This window comes from Lepidothrix coronata, unplaced genomic scaffold (assembly GCF_001604755.1).
Source record: "Lepidothrix coronata isolate B3197 unplaced genomic scaffold, Lepidothrix_coronata-1.0 Scaffold115, whole genome shotgun sequence".
Taxonomy (NCBI): domain Eukaryota; kingdom Metazoa; phylum Chordata; class Aves; order Passeriformes; family Pipridae; genus Lepidothrix; species Lepidothrix coronata.
In genome coordinates, this window is record NW_016690295.1 from 1,534,951 (window position 1) to 1,556,460 (window position 21,510).

The 21,510-nt window shown below is 43.7% G+C and overlaps 1 protein-coding gene across 5 annotated transcripts in view; it reads left to right on the forward strand.

The window, feature by feature from the left end:
* The window catches only part of TEAD1 (TEA domain transcription factor 1), a 157,392-nt gene that overhangs the window by 129,687 nt on the left and 6,195 nt on the right, over positions 1–21,510 (forward strand). For all 5 annotated transcript variants that reach the window (XM_017825021.1, XM_017825019.1, XM_017825018.1 and 2 more), the window contains 3 exons: positions 8,750–8,923; positions 19,860–20,000; positions 20,964–21,116. In XM_017825021.1, coding sequence (XP_017680510.1) covers positions 8,750–8,923; positions 19,860–20,000; positions 20,964–21,116 — 468 coding nt within the window. The remainder of the gene's footprint in view (positions 1–8,749; positions 8,924–19,859; positions 20,001–20,963; positions 21,117–21,510) is intronic.

The following is a 21,510-nucleotide window of genomic DNA, read 5'->3' on the forward strand; positions in this document are numbered from 1 at the left end:
ACTTCCAACATTTTATCAAAAAAAGGTGATCCTACATCCTTCTCTCCTCCAACCCAAAGTCGTAGTAGTGGGGGCAAATAGAGCAATTCCACCTTAAAATGTAACCTGAAAGTTTATTGAAAAAAGCTTATTTGACATGGCACCTGGGGCCAGGACTCGATGATCCTGGGAGGCCCTTTGCAGTCTATATTCCTGTACAGCAATTAGAAATTTAGGTTTGTCTGCCTGTGGTGACTCCCAGAGACTGCAGTGGGGCTGTGCACGGGCACAAAGGTCCACCCTCAGGGAATTCATTGTAGGAGTGGGGCCTTAAACATATCTGGGGTTCTTCCAATGGCAATTGGTGATTAAAAGTACAAAAGCCCCTCAATGTCAGGCAGTTATTTTGGTTTAGAGTGGGCATTCTGTTGAGTCCAAAATCTGCTCCATAGAGTCCTGTCGCTTGTGGGGGGCTGTTGACTTTTTTCCCTTATCTAGCCACAAAATTGTTCCATTTATAAAAGAAAAAAATTATAGAAAGGAAACAATAAGCAACCCTCACTGTAACTCTGCATGGCAGAAGACAGTCTGGCAGACATAAGATGGCAGAGTTGCAAAATACTGGAATAGTGACTCTGCGGTTAAGGATGGGTAAAATTGCCCCTCCTTTTACATGAAAATCGATTCAGTTTACAAATGTCAACTTGTATTTTCCTTTTGTGGCATTTTGTGCTGGAGTACGATTCCTAAGTGGTGCATAGAAGTTACCCTTGTAGGTCCAGTCATCAGCATTTCAGTCACCTTTAGTTGTTGCCTGCCCTATATAACTATATTCTCAACAGATGAAGCAGTTTATGTGCCCAACTGTTGCTTCCAAGACAGGTTTTTCTTAATGGGGGCTTTCCATTTTTACTGTAGTGGTTCTGTGGTTCTGCCTAAACCAAGTAATTTGTTCCCTAACAAATATAAACTGAGCATGCTAGCTGATTAGAAAGGATCTAAGCAATTGACTGGTACACAAGTAGATATAAAATTCAAAGACTATAACACTGAAATGAGAATATTATATATACATATATATATATTCAAGCTTGATTTTCAGTCAGAGAAAAAAGCCCTACCACCAGCCAACAACAAAAAAAAGCCCTTTCTTCTCTTCCTTTTTGGGGTTTCTCACTCTTACTGTCACATTAATTTCAATTGTGAGCACTTCAGAAAGCTTTATATTTAAAGTATCTATATAGGGCTATAAAGAACATGTCTGATGGGCATTTTTATTATTAGTCTGCCTATCCAAACTGTCAGGTCGTGTTAGGTCCAAATTTCAAAATGTATTTTAAAAAGTGGTGAAGAAATAAAATATTCTTTATGTTTTAATTCAGGTTTTATTGTTGTTGTAAAAGGACTTTGTGAGCCCAGGGAGAATTGTGCCTGAGAACCAGAAAGGGAAAGCAATTGCTCAAGGGGCCATAAAACCAGCCTGCCATCATTAGCCAAATGCAGTAAAATTCACCAAAGTTAATCAAACCACCTAAGTGATGAAAAATAAATGAGATCTTTTCAAAAGAAGCCCTCCATCCTTGAACAATATCCATTGTTACCAGCATTGTTTATCCTTTCTCTACTCCCTGTAAACAGTTTAAAAAGCAGTTCAGCATTTCAGTCATAAGGAAGTCCTTGGTTTAGCATCTTTGTGATGTGAGAGGACAAGAAATCAAACCCACATTAAGATGAATGTCTTGGAGAGACAGACTCGGGATTTGAGGTCATTTCAGTCTGAAATCAGATGTAGTTTTACTGAGCTCAAGGGTCATTTATTTTGCAGTGCTGAAGAGCTACATGCTGGCCCTGGGACGTGAATGTCATACTCTGTAAAATGTTCATTTTCAAGTGTCTATGGTTAGAAGTGCCAAGAAATCACTTTAAAGGGGTCCAGCAGACTTCCCATCCAGCAGCTTTCCCCAGGATCCCATGGAGACGTGATGGGAGTCCTGGGCCAGCTTCCCTAGCCCAGTTGTAGGGCCAGGACATGGACTTTTCAGGGAGGGGCCTGGGGTCAGAATGCAGTTAAGTGGGGAGGGAGACGGAGCACCATTTATTGTTTGGCCCACTGGTGGAAAGACTGCAGGGGCCTGGCTGTGCTCTCACTGCTGCCTTCCTGCACACTCTCTCCCTTTTCTCAAAACCCACCATTGCTGTCAGAAATTTCCCAGCAAAAATAAAAGTGCATCTTTTGCATAGCTGAGGAGGAGCAGTGGCAGCAATGGGGGCTCCCTCAGTGAGTCCCCATGCTGCCACTGCCCAGCCCTGGGGGATCCCAGCTCAGTGCCCAAAGTATCCAGAGTGGTGTTACACAGGGCACTGGGACTGCCCAGAGAGCCATGACATCAGGGAGGAGGGACAGAGCGAGTTGTGGGGCAGCTGGAGCAGAGCCCACACACACAGCTCCTGTGATGAACTTAGGAGAGCCATAAAATCAGGGGGGTCATCACAGTGGGGAGGTGTCTGCCTGCCACGGCCCAGCACGGTGTGGTGCTATTCCTGCTGGGAGGAGGAGCAGGAGCTGCTGGGTTGGGCTGGCACTGGCAGTGTGGTGGGCTGTGGCTCCTCATGCCCTGCTGAGCCCCAAGGGTTTTGCTTCTGGCTGTGCCTCTGCCCCACGTCTTTCCAGCTCGTCCCACTGCAGCTCCCCCACCCCTACACCCGCCCCAAAACCCGCTCAGCCCGGCTGCAAAGTCAGGCTCTCAGGAGTTGGGAAATGTCTCCGTGTGCCTTCTCCAAAGCAGTAGATAATGACATGCTCACGTGTTTATTTGTTCCTGCTGCATTCAGTGTAGATGTAGATGGCCCTTCTTTGATAAGCAACTATTCAGTAGTTTGTTTTCTGCCGTTGTTGAAATGCGTGGCCCCGTGCCCTGCTGGCTGTGCACTGTCTAACCTCCCCTCCAAACGGAATTAGTAATTCCCTCCATTTGCATTTCACAGATGTGCTGGTGCAGCCTTTCTAGATGAAGGAGCATTATTACTCACGATTGACAAACCAAGAAGTTCAGGTGCAAAAGAATGAATGGGACGCTGATTTTGAGGGTCCCCTTTGATTTGTCACGAGCCTGATTTTGCAGAATACTTAGCGTTATTGAGAGCTTCCTATAGTCAGGCATAATTTTCCCATCTGAGCACTCAGCACTTCTGGAACTGGGACCACAGGGTCCCAAACCAGACAGGCCAGAACTGAAGGATGCATCTTCACTGTTGCAGGAAAGCTGATGAAAACGTTGTGTGAGCACCTTGCCCAGCCAGCAAGTCCCAGTTTCACGCCAGGACTCCTGTGGCAGTAGCTGGGAAGTGCTGGACAACATTAAGGTGTCAGGGCTGGGAACTCCCCTCCCCAGTCACCTGCCTCTCCATTTCTGCAGCCACAAAGTAGCCAAAGATCTCCCTTTAATTCACATTTCTGACTTAATCCCTGTTCAGATCTAAGCAGGAGTCTGAATGTGTGGAAGTCCATGAAAGACTAGGTTGACCATGCAGTTGTATTGTGGCATACTAGCTCAGAAAGTTCAATTAACATTCACATGAAAGTGTTAAAAACCTTAACAACGGGAGTTGGTACAGACTCCAGTTATAGCATTAAAATGTCATGTTTATAACTCCCAGTCTGCTTCACTGGAGGATAACAGCAACAGGAATTAAATATTCAGTTACTAGTGTTTTGGTAGAAATAAGAAAACTTGTTGGCAGACCAAGTGATTTTCTTACATCAGCAGGAAATTAAAGAGTGTCAGATTTACGAGATACAGCGAGGCAGCTGAGCTGAGGCTGGGCAGGGTGCAGGTTAGAGCTGCATGCAGACTGCTGATATGCCGGGGATTGGTTTTCAGATTGGTTTTCAGCCACGTGGCTCCTTTTCCCCCCAGAAGCACAGTTGCTGCACAGTCAGAGGTACATTTTTAAAAGATGTACTCCAGTCTGTGGAGGTACAGAGAGAATCACTGCACAGTGCCAGGCAGTGCTGTTTGCTCTCATTTCAGCAAGAGCTCAGGCTGTTCCACCTGCCTTCCGCTGACCTGTCCCTCTGGGCTTCAGTGCTCATCCTTGTGACCTCCAGTAGGGAATATATCCAGTCCAAAGAGAACCGAGAGGCTGTCCCTCTGTGTCAGGAGGAGAGAAGACCTGCAGCAGAGCCTTCTTAATGTGCTTCTTCTCTGGGTAGTGGAGTTTCTTTGGGCACAGAAGACTACGATCCATTCAAGTTGCCAGCCTCTCCCAGTGGTATTTTCTCACAGGGATTTGTTGCTCCAAGTAATGATACAGATGGCCTTGTTGTGCTAGCAATTTGCAGGAACCCGCTGATCCCACGAAGCAGCCCAGCTGACAGGGTGGTATTATGAAGCTGTGCAGTGCAGACAAGGTGGTGGGTTGCTGCAACCTCCTCGTCCTGCTCCTTCACCCCATGGGTGCACAAGGTCCAACATCCCACCAGCTCAGTCCCGCTGCCGGGAAAGGGGAGTTTGCAGGGGAGCTCACACCCATGTGGGGGTGACTCCCGGGTGTGAGAAGTGAGATTTGGGAGGGTTAAATCATGGCTGTGGTTCTGGGTGCAGCACCCTTGCAGTCAGATGCTGTGTCCACGAGCAAGGTCATCCCCTCAGAAACAGCTGGTCTCTCTCAGGCCACCTCCCTGCATCCACATCACCCAGCCTCAGCAGGGAGCCATCACCCCCTGTGTGCTGACCCGTGTGGTTGTGCAGCCTCACTGGACAGGAGCAGCAGCTCTCCTGCCCCAGGAACATGTGAGGGTTGACTTCATTGCCATCTGCATCTTGGCCACTCCCTTTTAATAAAAACCTTGGTCCTATACAGGCTTGTCAAGCCTTGGTGTTAGTTCCACAGGTGTGGGGAAGCACAGGGACACAGCAGAGAGATCTGTAACAATTTGCAAGCCTGCTTTTCGTGGACCAAAAAGGCTGTCGCTTTAGACTGTAACTGCAAGATTGGTGAGGAGCTGTTACGAATATATATGCTGGCTGATAAAACAGATGTAGGTGGTTTGCCTTTGTTCTGCACCAGCTTAAATTCTTGCATCCCCTGCCATTGGCAATTTGTCTTGGTTCTTTTAAATTCCTAAGTGGATTATAATTTTTCTCGTGGTATTATTTGACAACAGTCATATTTCATGGCTTTACTGCATTCTTTGGATAGTTGGAATTTTTTTAAGGAAAGGAGCTCAGTAAGAGGCGGCCATCTCCAGGGCATGTCGTGTAATGCAGACATAGAAGAGAGCTGAAAATGTTCTTTGTGTTTTTGTATAGTTTTTCTCCTCAGAAAATACAGGATTTGACCTATCATGGTCTACAGCATCTAAAGCACCTTACTGCCCTGATGCCAGATGCAAATCCTTTAAATGCTGTAGCATGAGTAAATTCTTCAGTCTCTATTTTACTTCATTGACTCTGGAATACTCAGTCTAAAACAACGGTGAATTCTCAATATAATGAGCATGGTTTTAAGCTTTTCAGACATTAATGGGCTCAAAAATACAGGCATAAAACTTAGCTTATTTGCTTTTATCTGTGCATCAATTCCTGTCACGGGGCATGTTTGTATAAAAACGATAGAGATCATTTCAGTATCGATTTACCGTGCTCCAAATATCACATTATTGTTTGTTAGTTCGTAGGAATATGCCATGTCTAATTAGGTTAGTAATGATTGTACTTAGCATAGGAATTGCAGCAACATAAGGAGACAGTAATCACACATTGCAGTACCAAAATAAACATTTCTGTCCTAAGAATGTTGTCAGGTGATGTCATACCATCTGTCCCACTGTACCCCCTCAAAAATTTTGCTGCAGCAGCATCTGGTACTTTGGCGAGCTCTGCAGACAACTGTGGTAGCTTTGCAGCTGCCTTTAACTTTCCTTTTGTATTTAAAGAGTATTAAGACTTCATGCTCCATGTCCCTATAAATATGTTTTCCTTTACTGAAGTTTGGATACTGAGCAATTTGTAGGTTTTCCTGGTTTGCAAAATAAGTTACAGTGTATGAATTGCCTTGGGAACTTGCAGTTGCCAAACTGTAAAATGCAGCTCCCCCCTTCCCCCTTCACTCCATAGCCACTTTTGGGCCTGGGAGAGAGACACCCTTCTGGGGAGGAGGACGCTTTCCTGGTCGCAGGAGAATCTGAGCCCTCAATTCTATAAAAATGTGGTTATTTGTACAACGTGGAACAACTCCAGCAGGAAAGACTGAGAGGAAACAACCCCAAAATAAATAATGGCCCGGCCTCTAATGGTGGGGGTGGTTTTTCAAGCCCTTACTCTGAATGAGAGAGACCAGAGAGATGCTTGGGGGCATCTCACATCCCCAGGGAGAGCACAACTGCTGGGCATGCCTAGGCAGGCTGTGGGGGTGCTGGGAAGGGAAAGGCTTCAGTTTAATTTTTCTGAGTAGGCTGAAGTGCTTGTCTCTGCTGGGGAATTCTCATCATTCTCCTTGAAAAATGGAGATGTTTGCCTGAATGCAGATAGACTTCCATCGATAGCCTTGTTCAGGGACCCAGCCCATGCCCTGTCCTACCGCACTTCACCCCTGGTAGCTCAGGAAAGCAAGAGGAGCAGACTCCCTTTCTAGTGGTTCTGGCAGTTCCAAGGTACATGGGGTGCTGATACATTTTACTGAGATCTAAGTTTTTCAGTAGTGAGCAAGACAATTAAGAAATGCTCAATATGACTTTTTAAGTTCTATACTCGCAGCACTGCAAGCTGAATATGTGTCAAAACCCCGAAACTTGGAACCATGATGCTTTCCTCATATTACTTTGCATTTATTTGGCTTTTTTTGTTTTCTCATGTTAAAATCTCTCCTTAGTCCACTTTTGCCACTGCTGGCTGAAGTGACCTGCTAGAACTGACCAGGAGCACTGTTGTGGTAGGCACTTGTGGTTGCCAACTAGTACAGTGAGCTCCTGTGTCCTGTTTAGTTTGCAAGCAAAACCAGTGCTGGGGGAGGATGTGCTGGCACACTCTCCCCTATGAACATACATCCAGCTCCCAGTCACCTGCTATTTCTCTGCCATGCCTGTTCTGTTCTCTTCAAGGGAGAAACAGCTTCTTCAGGTCAGCTCTGCCCCTTTGGGGCTCCACATGCACTGACTAAAAGCTGGGCACATTTTCCACTTGTGCACAGAGGAAGCTGGGATGGCATTCTCTGAAAGAGGCTGCAAGGGAAATCCATGGAATCAGTGATCTCAGATTTCGACTTGCTTGTGCAAACACCTTAATAGGATGTTACACTTTCCTTTTTCCTTCCACAAAATTAAAAAAGAAATACAGCCCTGTAAAAAACCATGGACTGTATCTCATTTTTGGCATACACAGATGAGTGTTCTCTGGTTCTAAATTCAGATTTTACTGTGCTAGATGATTTTTTAATAGATTTCAATTTCATTTCCTAAGTGCAGAAATCTAGCCAGTCCATTTCCTTTTCCCTAGAGTTTTGGACATCTGCTAGAGAAGACTCTGCTCACACTGAAGGAAGGCTCTGAGTGGTTGTCCAATTCATTTAGATTTGTCATTTCAATTTGTTCATTCGGCAGGTACACTGTAAACAAAATGGCTTAAATGAGGTTTGCTTTGGGGTTTTAAATATTTTATTTGTGCTTAGCTTTTGGGAATTGCCCCTTATGTACAGCATCTGTTCAATGTGACAGGGTTTCTTGGTGTTTCTTGACTGCATATCAGCTTTCCTTTAACTGAGTTAGCGAAATGTTTTGTAATCTGCATAGTTAAAACCCTCAGTGTTCAATCCTGTCACTCTCGAGCTCCTTCACTCTGCACACTTGACCAAGGGAGGTGCTGATTGACTGGTGGAGGGTCTTCAGGGGGTTCATCCTTCCACTTTCATTTTGGTTGGAGAAATGGCTGCTCTTAAAGGACCATACTGGACTCCTTAGGAGGCTGCTGTTGACTTCACTGGGCCAAGGATTTCCCTCAGGCAGGAAAGGCATTGCCAAGGTGATTCCTGTGATTGTAATGAGGTGCGATGGGATAAAGTTTAGAAATGGGAAATTGAAGTTGAATGTATTTTGGCAGAGATGGTCATCTATGGAGCAAGCTCCCGAGGGAAGGGGTAAAAGTTTGGCTCTTTAATATTACATAGGTCGAAATACTGGAGGACATACAATGAGGACCATGTCCATAGGAACAGCAACACAGAGTAACTGGCCTTCTTGTTGCTGTCATTCGGGAGTGAAAAGAAAATCCCTTTCATCTCTTTTAGTTGGCTGGCATTAGCATATGCTATAGATAGAGGTTTGGGGTTTTATAATAGATAAACAGGAGGTGTGTACGTGTGGACTCCGTGGCACAAGCAGAAATTCAGGCTCTGAGGTCACAGGACATTAAAAGCCACTGTTTAAAGAGGCAGAAATAGGCTTTCCTCATGAGCATGTTCATCTTGTTATGCTCGGCGAAGCGCTCTTTATCACCGTGCTGCCCCTGGGTCTTTCAGTGTAAATTACCCCCCTGAAGACGGTCGTGCTTTGGGGTTTGCAGCAGGGACACAGGTTTTTTTGATGCTGACCCTTGTTCACAAGGGTCTGTGACACAATCACTGAAGTTGTTCACGGAAATCATACTGCAGAAAATCACAGTCCCGGGAGTAATGTGTGAGTCACTTAATCCGTCAAAGAGCACACACAGACCTCTGCCATAACAAACCTCTGTTCTTTTCCTGCAGCACTGATTTTCCTGTTTCTTTCTTGCAGTACAATAAACACCTCTTCGTACACATTGGACACGCTAACCATTCTTACAGTGACCCGTTGCTCGAGTCGGTGGACATACGTCAGATTTATGACAAATTTCCTGAAAAGAAGGGCGGTCTAAAGGAACTCTTTGGGAAGGGGCCTCAGAACGCTTTCTTCCTCGTAAAATTCTGGGTGAGTAAGACACGACTGTGGAGGACCTCTCTTGTCGGTGAGGCCTGTGTTTGGTGTTTAGTTTTGTGGAAGATTTTCCCGCTGTCATGCACGAGGGCAAAGCTGTTTACCCTTCAGGTGGGACGCTGGCCCGGAGCCACTCTTGTTGACAGCTCCCCGCAAGCGTGTGCAGCAAAGGCAGATGTGCCTCCACTCTGCTTGACACAGCTGCTGGGCAGGAGCCAACAGGTACCAAGAGCCCCCGTTTGGAAATGGGGAACTGCCATCTAGTGGTCCAAGGAAAAGCGGGGAAGGCGTAGGAACGGGGCCTGCTTTTTTAGCATTTCAGATGTTCAACTCCAAACGCAAGTAGTGCAAGTATCAGTCCTACCACCAGCCCACACTTAAGCAAAGAGGACCAAGCAGGATTTGAACTGAGCCTGGAAGGATGCCAGGGGTTTTCTTAAACCTCTTATTTGTTTGTTTGCTACAGCTCATCTGCTTTCCCCTTGCCTTTTTGTTAGTCAGCCACGGGACTCTGCTCCAAAGCTTATATCTGTTCATGTCAGCTGTGAGAAAGAGTGAAAAAATAATACCAATGGAGGGCTGACATGTTGTATATTGATCTAGTTGTGATGAACTTCATTGATATGTCAGATTTTTCTTCATGTATTTACAAAACTCATGTTAGTGATACAGTCATAGAGTCATAAAATCATTTAGTTGGAAGAGGCCTCTAAGATCATTGAGTCCAACCAGTAGCTTAACGTGGCCAAGTCCACCACTAAACTACTAAAAGTTTCACCCAAAAGGATCAGCAAATCTGTAGACTGAACCTTATGCTTATGCTGAAGCTTTTTCTACTCACTAATTTGTTGGGGTATCTTTTTGTGGTATACTCCTTTTCATAGCAACAATTATCATCTAAGCATTTTAAATTTGTCTTGTAAAGCCTCAGTCAAAGGGACGTATTCAGGGTTTAATTGCAAGGTGGACAGGTTGAGGCTGAAACCAGAAAAGGTTGATCTGGAGCCACTGCTTATGATCAGAGTTCCTGGTGTTTATCCATGTGATTTGAAATACTCTGCACCTTGTAAATATCCCAGACTTCACATCTTTCCAAGAGTTTCTGTGGGACAAGATTTAGAACTGGAAACTGGACTGAGGGAGACTCTTTTCTCAAATCTGGGTGTAGAATGGCTAAACCAATGAGTAGGGGCTGTGCTGGACTGCAGAAGAAACCCGCTGAGGAATTCATGGACTTAAAACTGGGCATGGGAGCTGTAGACCAAGTATTTGAGGGCTGGCTGAGCAAAGAGGCCAGGACAAGGAGACAGCAGAGAAGTGGGAGCTGAAATACATCAGGCATCAGTGACCTGGAACAGGCAGATGAGAATGCAGGGTCATAAAGTGGGAGGCAATGGGAAGAGAGAGCATTGGGATAACGATCCTTCAGGGAAACATAGGGATGAAGTCACACAGCAGAAACAGGTATGTAAGAGGTGGGAACAGGACAAGCATAAAGGCAGAAGAAATCTGGCCACAGAGGAATAGAGCTTGGAGTAAAGGGTCTGTGACCAGTAAATACATTTCCTTGCAAAACTTTGGCTTGAACTGAGGGCCATCATCTCACCCATCCACCTTGCATGATAAATACTTGTGAAACCTGCTGGTAAAAACTGAATGTCACCTCACTTGCCTGTTCTCATTTCCCACAGAGAATGATAAGCCTCAGACTTTATACTAGATGTGGATGCAGCAGAGATTTGTGATATGGTAATTGATGTATTCTACTTTTTCTCCATCTGGAAACTGATTTTCAGGCATGCTGAATGCTCAAAGATTAGTATCTAAAGCCAGTAGAGATCTTCTTTGGATCATTAAGGTCTGTGTTGTACTCCTGACTTTGACAATTCAAATGCCAGCCTTCTCTGCTTCATCTCCTACAAGCAGTGCACACCTTTAACACTCCTGTCTCGGTTTCTCATCTGTAATGTGGGGGTGATAGCACCCATTCACCTCAGGTGGTCACTAACAAATCAGACTCATGGCTGTTTATGAGGAATCAAGAGAATGCCATGCAAAAAAGACCTTTATAAAATGAATAATTCTGTGTTCAGCACAGGTTTTGAGTGGTATTCAGGAAACAGGGGCTGGGCTACAGTGAATAACAAAGACAAAGAAATGTTGCATAGATGCTCAGAGGGCATCTATGTGCAGTTGTGTAGCTAAAGACTATGACATGATACAGTTCAGCAGTCAGGATGTGCAGGCAACTTCAATCCAACATTTCCTAACCTCACTGTGCCTTCCAACATAATGGTCTTTTAATACAATTTTGTGTTGTATTAACTTAAAGATTAAAAAACATACAGTGCTAACATCCTTCTGAGTTATACATTAAAAATGTGGTGAGAATGCCTTCCTGAGCCATGACCTTACAATAGGCTGGTGGATTTTCTCTCTCATCAAGTGAGTGAGGCAGAGAGAGTTGCCTGGGGTAGTGTTTGAGTGTAGCAAGAGTCATGATGAATAATCTTCCAGGAATAAACTTCGCACGAGTGCCCCCCAAGTCCTACACATATCTAGAAACAGAGGATGGCTGTGTAATTAGTCATGAGAGTTAGATCCTAAAGTGTCAGCTCACTGTCCTTTATTTCTTTCACCTCAATAGGACTTTTGCATCCTGCAAAAAGGATGCTGTTCCCATTTTTATGGGGACTATTGAAAAACTGTTCTAAACAGTTATATATCAGCAGGGTAAAGCTGGCACAGATTTCTGACAATGTTTTTGACCCCGTTAGTAACTTCAAGTTTATTCATATGAAAAGAGACTAATTTTTGGTTGAATGAAGCATCCTCTTCTGAATAAGTATCAACTCTGAAAGTTCATCTTCTCCCATTTTCTGTTCATGATACGTGGTTATTTCTTAGCCCAAATACTCTCTCTCACCATTTATTTTACCATTTCCCCCTCCCCATCCTTTCTGTTGTTTTCCTCCTTCACTATCATTTAGCCATCAATAGTTTGCTCAGCAGTGTAAGCTTGTGCATCCTGGCACCAGTGACAGTGATAGTCCAGGTTTTGGTGGAATCTAATTGTAACATGGGTGAAAAAGGAAGTGTATTTTGGTTGGGCAAAATAGTACAGGTGTGAAAGCTCTCTGAGGAGAATCAATGCAAGGAAAACAGGGTCTGAGTGAAAGAAGTTGAGGCAAACCAGAGAAGGGAAACAGGAGAGTGTTGTGGCATGAGAAGCTTGAAAGTGAAGGTGAGAGTTCGATGCCAGAAGGGATGGTGACCCTGCAAATGGATTTAAGAGAAGCTGATATGTCTCTGGAGGCAGCACAAAGGGTATTTTGCTCAGACATTAAACCTAGTGGGGAATGGAAAGATGGGAAACAGGAAGACCACAGATGAGTACATGCACTGAAGATGACTAAAGCAGATAGCAGATGAGCTCTGGTATCTGGAAAGAGCTAGTACCCTTGCTCTTTCCCATTTAGTTCTGCTTGAGGCTTCTCAGCAGCATGGTTTTCCCTTTTTTCTTGGTTTCGGTAATAATGTTTGATTACAAAAAAAAAGTGAGAGGGAAAGGTCTGAGGTCTTGCAAGAAGACATTTGGCACTTTTGTAGTTGACTTTGCAAGGCAGCACCAGAATGGAGTACAAAACAAAGTGTGCTTTGCTTTGCAGAGCTTTATAGGTTCATACAGATTGTATCTCACGTGAAATACAACCTGGTGTTGGGAATGGGTGAGCTGGCCTCGGTCTTGTGACCCACACCTGTGGTCCTCTTCCTACCTAACAGTGCAGGAGGTCCTTATACACCACCTCAAACACCCAACCTTACAGCCCTGCAATGCAATTGATCCTTGTCTTGCACCTTGAATGGAGTGACTCCGTTCCTCTGTCCTACCCCAGGTAGTCACTGGGAACTACAGAGCTCGGGGAAATCACTGCAGAGACAGACAATTACATTAATAGATAGTGGGAGCTTTATGTGGTATATTGTGCACTCAGCATAATAAGGAACAACATCCTAATGATATGGCACAGGAAGTTTGTGTGACAGTGATATGAAACTGGAGATTACAGGGCTATAAAATTAAAACGAAAATAAATATTCCTGAATTAATGTAAAAGTTATGTCCTAGAACACTGATGATGCGGAATTCAGAGAAGGCTAGTGAATATCCACAGATGAAACCTTTCCCTGGGTGCAGGCTGAGTGCACAGTGCTGCTTCTCTCCCCATAGTCACTACCAAAATAAGCCCAATCTATGTAAAACAACCAGGTATGACCCATGCAGTTACCTTAGAGTAACATCAACAAACCTCTTGGTTAGTTCCTACTTAAACTGTTTTTGTGACTTGGGAATAGCCCCAAAGTTTTCTGGTCTTTGAAGTTCTGATTAGCCTGTCTAAAAGCTAAGTAAACACACTGTGCCTCTGTTGGTTTCTTTTATTGGTTAAAGTTCTACTCATGTTGATATCTAATGCTGGCCCCACTGATTACTCACTACTAATCTTAAATTCTCTAATGCTAAACAATACACTTAGGCCTCCTAAAGGAGTTCAAACGAAATGCTCAATTGCTTCTCCAGCTTTACCCCAAAATGTCTGTCTAAGACACTGTTGCTGGCCTTGTCTTTTTGGCCCATTGTGCTGATGCCCAGTGCTCTGCCCCTCAGAAATCCACCCTCCTGCTGATGGGCTGTTTGTCCCACTCACAACACCTCTCTTTTGAATCCAGTGCCTCTCAGCCACATCTCCAACAGACATCATCATTTTGACTCTGCTGTTATGCTCGCATCCATCTCCATGAATTCCAGCAGGCTCCGTACCTCCCTTTATGGCCCTGCAGCTTTGCTGGCTCTGTAACTTGCCCTGTCTAGTGCTAGTTCATCAGACATCTGAAAGGAGAAAGGGTGTTTTCTCATGGATGACATAAGAAAAAAACAACTGATATAAATTAATGTTGGGCTGTCAGGCTTTCTATGGATCTGATTCCACTGACAATTTCAAATGTTTGCAGTAGCTTGAACTGTTCTTCTAACTGAGGAAAGCTTAGTCAGAGCTCACCACAACTCTGAAATAAAGACTCAAACTCATGTGAAGATGCGTGGATGATATTAATTGATGTTTAAAATGAATGCCTCTATTTGCAGGAATCTGCAATGCAAACTAGGAGTTTTAGAAAGTAATGCATATTATAATTAGGGCAAGCTTTTAAAGATGCTTTGAAGTCCTAAACATTTTTGAAATTCAAATGTGGGATGGAAATAAAGGAATCTACACAATAAAGGGACATTAAATTATGTCTCCCAAAATTTCACTGTTTTATAGATGTAAATATATGCCACAATTAGTGGTAAGTAACATGAGGAGGATAGTTAAGTTTATTCCTATTCTTATTCAAAACAGCTGTGGCATGAAAAATAATGCTCCTTCTCTTTGTGATACACTGGAACAAACAATTTACCCATGTAATCAGTGTTCAGAATGGCTTGTGCCTGTGGTCTCCTCCCACCCCCTCCTGAATTTATCCCCATGTGCCTCCAGCCGTCTTAAAAGGTGCAGAGATTCTTTGTGCCCTTCGTTCACACACGCACAATTGTGGCTACTGCCTTTTTTTTTCCCCCTTTCTATTTTTACATGTAATTTATATTGCATAATCCAGAATCTTGGATTTCCCTCCGCACACAGACACACACACACACACTCTCACCAGCTTGACTGGCAAATGATCTGCAGCTCACAAATGGGCCCCGTGATGTGAATGGGTCTATGGCCAGCATGCAAATGTATGCAAAACAAATTAGATATGGGAGAAAGCAGACATCCATTTTCTTTTCCCCGTCGCAAAGCCTCTCTGCCACAGGGAGCTCACGTGGTGCTCGAGGAGGACCCCCTCACAAATTGATGCGAGGGCATTAAGCGCCGGGGGCCGGATAATGAGTGGAAGGGGCCGAGCAGCTGGGAAGCCGGAGCAGCTTGGCCTGTCCATCACGAGCCCAACCATGTGGCAGACCTGGCCGCAATTCCTGAGCTGCAGGGTAAAGCGCACGGAGGAGCGTGCCAACGGCCCAGATGCTCCCGCTGGAAAAAATTGCTTCACAATTTGGAATCCCTGCTCTTTGATCGCTCTTCGGAGAGGAGGAGGGGGAAGGCACGGCGCGGTCATATGAGTAACACACCTCCCCGCAGTCAGCAGTTGTTCAAACCTATAGGTTGTTAATAAGTGACCTTAACATGCTTAATGTTAACCACCGAGTGCCAGTGTAAATTGTCCCGGCCCTCCCCAAATCCCACTGTTTCCAGTAGGTGCTGTTTTCCTTCTACTCAGCAGGAAGGATTTAGACTCTCCTCAGCGGTTTTTGCTGGAGTTGCTCTTTTGTTAGCCAAAGCTGTTATTATTACACAAGTGCTCTACCCTCTGCCCCTGCCCGTAGCACAGAGCCTGAGATCCCTTGGGAGGGGAATGGGAAGATCTTTTGATTTATTATTTGAACTCTGTTTAGGTGCTTGCTCCAGCACACTGGCAGAGGCTTCTCCACGCAGCACGCTGAACACTTGGTGCTCTTAATATGTAATATTTCCAGTGCTACCCATTGACAAGCTGTGCTTTATTAATGAATTAATCATGCTGTTACACAAACGCTGCAGAGAGGATGCCAGAAAGCTGAGTGCCTCTCCCACCTCCAAATGCGTTCAGCTAATATAAAACTCAATGCTCAGAAATAAATCAAAATTAGAGTTTTACTCTTGGAAGCAAATTCCATTTGTGTTTTTAAGTTGTTGGGGTTTTTTCCCCTAAATTGTATTGATCTCATATTTTAAAACTCAATGAGTAAATGGACTCCTGTTCATCACACGTGCTCATAATGTTTGAAATGCCATAATGTTTGAAATCATGCCAGTGTAATTGAAGGCACCATTCAAAATGTTATTTATCCGTATATGCTGCAGCAGTGCTCACCAGCCCCAATTTCCAGAGCCAGAGAACAGTTGCATGAGAAGCTGTACAGAAGGAAAAGCCGGTTTACAGCCCAGGGAGACTTGCAACCTGAATCTGACATGCAAGAGAACAGCTAGAGGCAGAGCACCAAGGAAATAATGAGGCAGAGCTGGTAGCAGCACGAGAGGCTGCAAGCACAGCACTCCAGATGCTTGGCTGTTTTTCACAGGGATCATTAAAGAAGGAAAGTATGAGGAGAAGGCTAATAAGATACATTCCTGTGTTTCAATTTTGTTGTTATTATATTTATCTAGCCTTGCCTGTTCTGTAATACAGGCTGTGAGCCTCACTAAGTAATGCCTGCCTTTGGACAATAAGCCTACTTGAACTAGAGCATCCCTTTCAGTTAGATATTTAGTTGGTTAAAAAAGACCCCAAGTAGTGGTGATTCCCCCACATCTGAAATTATGCCAGCGTTCCATTGCCATGAGGGTTACCAGCCCCTGCCTTGTTTCTCATTTTACTCTTGCGTAGCTTTAGCTTTCTGCCTTTTAATGTCCTTTTCTGCAAGATTTAATCTATCAGAAGACTCTTCCCCATGTAGCAACTTGCAGGCTATGACAAAGTTGTGGAAAAACTTCCCTTGGAAAAAGTAAGTAGATGGAGTTTCATTAGTCATTCACTACAAAGGATGTTTTCCAGACCTGAAATCATTCTTGTAATGCTTTTCTGAACACTTTCCAATTTTCCAACATCCTTTCTAAAATGTAGACACAATCCCTGGAATCAATACTGTAGTAAAGAGCTAAAGCTGAAGACCAGGGTATTCATGTATAACACATCACCTTTTTCCCGCTCAAAGCTGCACCTACAACTCTCACAGCCACAGCAGTGCCTTTTTTGGGGGGGATGTGTGTCTCATAATCTCTTTCATCAGTTCAAGAAATATAATTCAGCTTTCAGATGGATGTGTTTAGATGAACTCCTTACTATTTAAGCCATAACAGTATAATTAAGTCCTTCACCATAATTTTTTAACCAAAGGTTTGTATTTTACCAGCAGTGACAGTCTGTCTTTCCTTCCTTTCTCATGGTATTCAGCATGGAACTAAGCTTTCAACACCTGGTCCAGAGTATTGCCTTGGTGTGACAATCCCCTCTTCACAGTGATACACACTCCTGCCCAGTGCTCATGTGCTCAGCCTCTAGTGAGAAAGTTTGAACCCAAACTGAGGGGAAAGATTTGCTTTAGTATGTAAGAATAGACAAAAATGTTTCAGTACTAAAAGAGGCTTTGGTGAAGCCTTCATTTAAGAGTATATGCTTGCCAACTCCTGTGATTTTTTTATGTTGGTGTTAGACTATTTTGAAGAGTCTTAAAGCTTCAGCTCTCAACAATCTGTAATTAGTTGATGATGAAAACTGTTGCTAACAAAATTCTGTCCTTCCTTGAAAACACTTTTATTGTGTGTTAGACTCAAAAAAAAAAAAATAAAATTGAAGAGCAAATAAGTAGATAAAGATAATACACATCTATATTACCATCATGGGACTTTTGCAACAGCATTGTGATTGCATAAGAGTAAATCATGACAATTGAGAGATAGTTTCAAGTGTTCTTCATTCAAACATCAGGGCCCCAGCCTGCATGTTTTGTGTACACAGGCCTCCTGGTGATTTCAGCAAGAGCTGGAAGAGCTGTGGGAGTAAACAACAGGGTGCCAGATGGCCACATATGTTACATTTCCAGGTTAAATGTCGGCACGTAAATACAACAATTAGATATTTTTTTCAGTGGGCTTCAAAATCAGAAGGCAGCAGATAAAATGTTATTCTTTTTTTTATTCTATAAACAGTTGTTATTGCAGCTTTAAGTGTAAGGTCTATGTGGTTGACTCTTTTGACAACATGAAATTATGAGGAGTGGTTTAGTTATGATTTCTTAAATATTTTGCTCATATCTGAAAGGAAAAAAAAGAAAATGTTTTGCTAGTAAAACTGTAATTTACTAGCTAGTAAAACTGTGGTAGCATCAGGAATAGCCCCATTTTAAGAGATTACTCCTATTATTATTATTATTATCAACTACAACAGTGCAGTTTTTTCAGCAGAAATCCCTATTCTTCAGAAATTCCAGTGGAGCAGCTGTGGCATGGCTGGTGGATGCTACAGTTTGTCGTGTTTAGATGTTTGTCATGTTTCAATTGCAAGCCAGCTGTGATGGCAAATTGTTTATTTACTGTCAGCTCGGAACAATTTCTTGCAGCTCGCTGTGAAAACACCGCTTTAGATGCACATTAAACATTAACTGCTGACCTCACGCAAAGCAGGTGCAAGAAACAAGGTGTAGCAGTGATAGGATTTCTTTCTGTTATGCAAAATACGTGACTATAGGGCTGTTTGTGTTACTGTGTGTAAACCTCAGGAGGCTGCTCCACTGATTAATTTACAAAGGCAGCCCCAAGTAATCTTAGACCTGTGTCTTCTGTGTACCACAAACTACCTCAGTATGTGCCATTATCAGAACGCGGTACCACAAATAAGGGCTGCAGACACTGAGTAGAATTAATGAGCCATTGCCGGGTTAAAAATTAAATAGCAGTTACAAATGACCTGAACTATACTGAATGCTCCGCTCTAGAATCATAGAATGGTTTGGGTCAGAAGAAACCTTAGAGATCATGTTCCAACCCCCCTGCCCTGGGCAAGGACATCTCCTACTAGACCAGGTTGCTCAAAGCCTCGTCCAACCTGGCCTTGAACACTTCCAGGGATGGGGCATACATAAACATACCTGTAAACTGTTTTTTTTAAATATTTTGAGGTAGACACGAAGGTACCTGTCAAGTATTTTGTGTTCCATTTCTATATTAGCAATAAAACCAAGCAGAGCAAGACACTTGCAAGTGAAACAGTCGCGAAAGTGTATTTCCCTGGTAAAATGCTCATCTTGGAGTAACTTAAAAATTCGGGCAATTCTTAGCTGTCACACTGCAGTAGCTGATCAGCTATTTCCACATAAAAAGAAAACCCTGCCCGTTCTCTCTTTGGGCACCAAAGATGTCAGCAGAGCTAATGCCTGAATCAACAAATCCAGCTGTGCATATCCCTGGACTCTGCCTGTATCCATATTAGCGCGCTTTTAAGTAGAGGACTTTTGAAAATGGATTGATGATGTCAAAAAGCACAGTGGCAGAACAGCTCCAGCGCTGCTGCAGGCCCAGGGAGGCCAGATTCAGCAGGTGACCTGTGTGGTTGCTTTGTAGCCAAATTAATCCCGCTGTGCGCAGGACTTGGGTTTGGGCGTAAATAATTAAAGGTAGTGCTGTTCCTCACTTGATCCTGCAAGTCTCGGTCCCTGTTGCTACATATCAAAGGCAGCTGGGTAGTTTCTGAGGCTGCAGAGAAATGCTGGAGGAAAGCAAACACTCCCAGCAGTATTTATTGGTGGGCAGGCACGGCTCTGCGCACACGGTTCACATGCGGCCGGCGGGTTGCGTCACACGGCTCCCTGAAGTCAAGTATTTTGCTGAATCAACGCCATATGGCCTGACAGTCTTATCAGAGATCGATCCTGTGTTGTGCAGCTGTCTCCCTTTGCCAGGAGGATTTCGTTGCTTTAAGAAAGGAAAAGGAGAAAGTGAGCTATGGCCTCTCCAGAGTGGGGTGGCTCGGTTGGATTTGAGACCGCAAGGGGTTGGCTCTGGAGCTTCAGGGATTTCCATCAGCTGTCTGCCAGACAAGAACATCACCTGTAGCCCAGAGAAATACTGGGTCATCTTTTATTGTGTAAAACTTGAATAAATCGCTGCTTTCCTATGGTTTTGCTGCAACAGTTAAGCAGGTACTTCCCTGACAGACTTTTTCCGCTGTTGCTGGTCACCACAAAACCACCCCCCTTATTTCTGAAAAGAACAGTGAACTAATGACAGCTTATGCTACCGACATTGTCAAGTGAAAAATAAAATCTTCACCATCTATCCCTTTTTCCCAACAGGCTGACTTAAACTGCAACATCCAGGATGATACAGGAGCATTTTACGGAGTCACTAGTCAGTACGAGAGCTCAGAAAACATGACAATCACCTGTTCCACCAAAGTCTGTTCATTTGGAAAGCAAGTAGTAGAAAAAGTAGAGGTGGGTGTTGTGATGAGATATGTGGGGTGATGCTCTGGTTCCCTTTTATTTTACTTGGGCTTTTCTCTCTCTTGTCTTTACTTGATCTTGCTTGGCTTTTCCTTCCTTCCTTCCTCTGATCCTTCCTGAAAGAATATTTTCCTTTCCAGCAGCGTTTGGGTTCATTTTAACCCATGTGTGAGTAGTAATAAGCTCCATACACACATCTGTTATCTGCAGTACAGTTTTTGTGTTGGAATTTTAGCCTAGAGCTGTAGGTTGAGCCTTTATAGATGTCCTGGTCGCTGTTCGTGTCCTTCTTACACGAAATATGTTTTCTAACCATGGTGACCATAAATAAGGTTTTAACCATTTCCATTATTCCAAGCTTAGAGAAAGCCAAAAACCCCCACAAGCCACTGAGTAGCTCATCTGAGCAATTGGTAGCTGGGCAGCCGGAGTCCAAGAGTCACAGCCTTACCCTCCTTCAGCCCTTTATGAGCCCCTGCAATCTAAGTCAGCCTGGTTTTCTTCCACCTGTAGTCTTGCATCTTTCTGTAGTTCATAAATTGCCTACTAAATCATGCAATAATATATCAATGTTTGTATGCGTATACTTAAGCATAAATATATAAACTTATTTTTGCTGTTCTCTTTGCAGACAGGTGCCTCATAACTCCTTTAAAATCATCTTACCACAAAGTTTTCTGCCTAATATGATTTTTACTCAACTTGGACTTTCCGTTCTGCAATCCTCATGTGTTCAGTTTGTCAATTCACAGGTTAGAGAACAAGTAGTGATATTGTAATTTTTAATAATTAAGGGCCCTTGAATTTTTAGCAGGGCACTGCACAGCTCAGGCAGGGAGTCAGCAAGTAGGCGTGTGTGTGTCTGAGCCACTTTCTCTTTTTTCTGTCTACACAAAGAAATTTAAAAAACAGATTTAGTGGTCACTTTCTAAATGCTCTTTCTTATTTTTTCAGACTGAATATGCAAGGTTTGAGAATGGCCGATTCGTGTACAGGATAAATCGCTCTCCAATGTGTGAATATATGATCAACTTCATACACAAGCTGAAACATTTACCCGAGAAATACATGATGAACAGCGTGTTGGAAAACTTTACAATTTTATTGGTATGGACTCACTTCTTACTTTTCCATTTCTAAAATACTCTCAGGCTTTGTACGTCTTGCTTAGCTTGTAATGTTGAGAACCAGTTTGCAGATCCCTTAGTCATGTTGCTTACTAGACAAGCCATCCCACTGACTTCAGAATGATACTCTTGGAATTGGGCACTATAGATGCTTGGGATGAAAAGGCTCAGCTGGCTGTGAACATGAACAAACATCTTTGTTATTTTCCACAAATTCAGCTTACTTCTCTCTTTTTTTTCTCCACACAAGTCTGGTGTCTGTAGGGAGCCTGAGGCAGTAACTTTGAACCATCCCATGTGTTCTTACTGAGACTGGGCTACAGTACCGCAAATATCAGTGGGGTTAATTAGATCTTGGGTGGGGAAAACAGGCA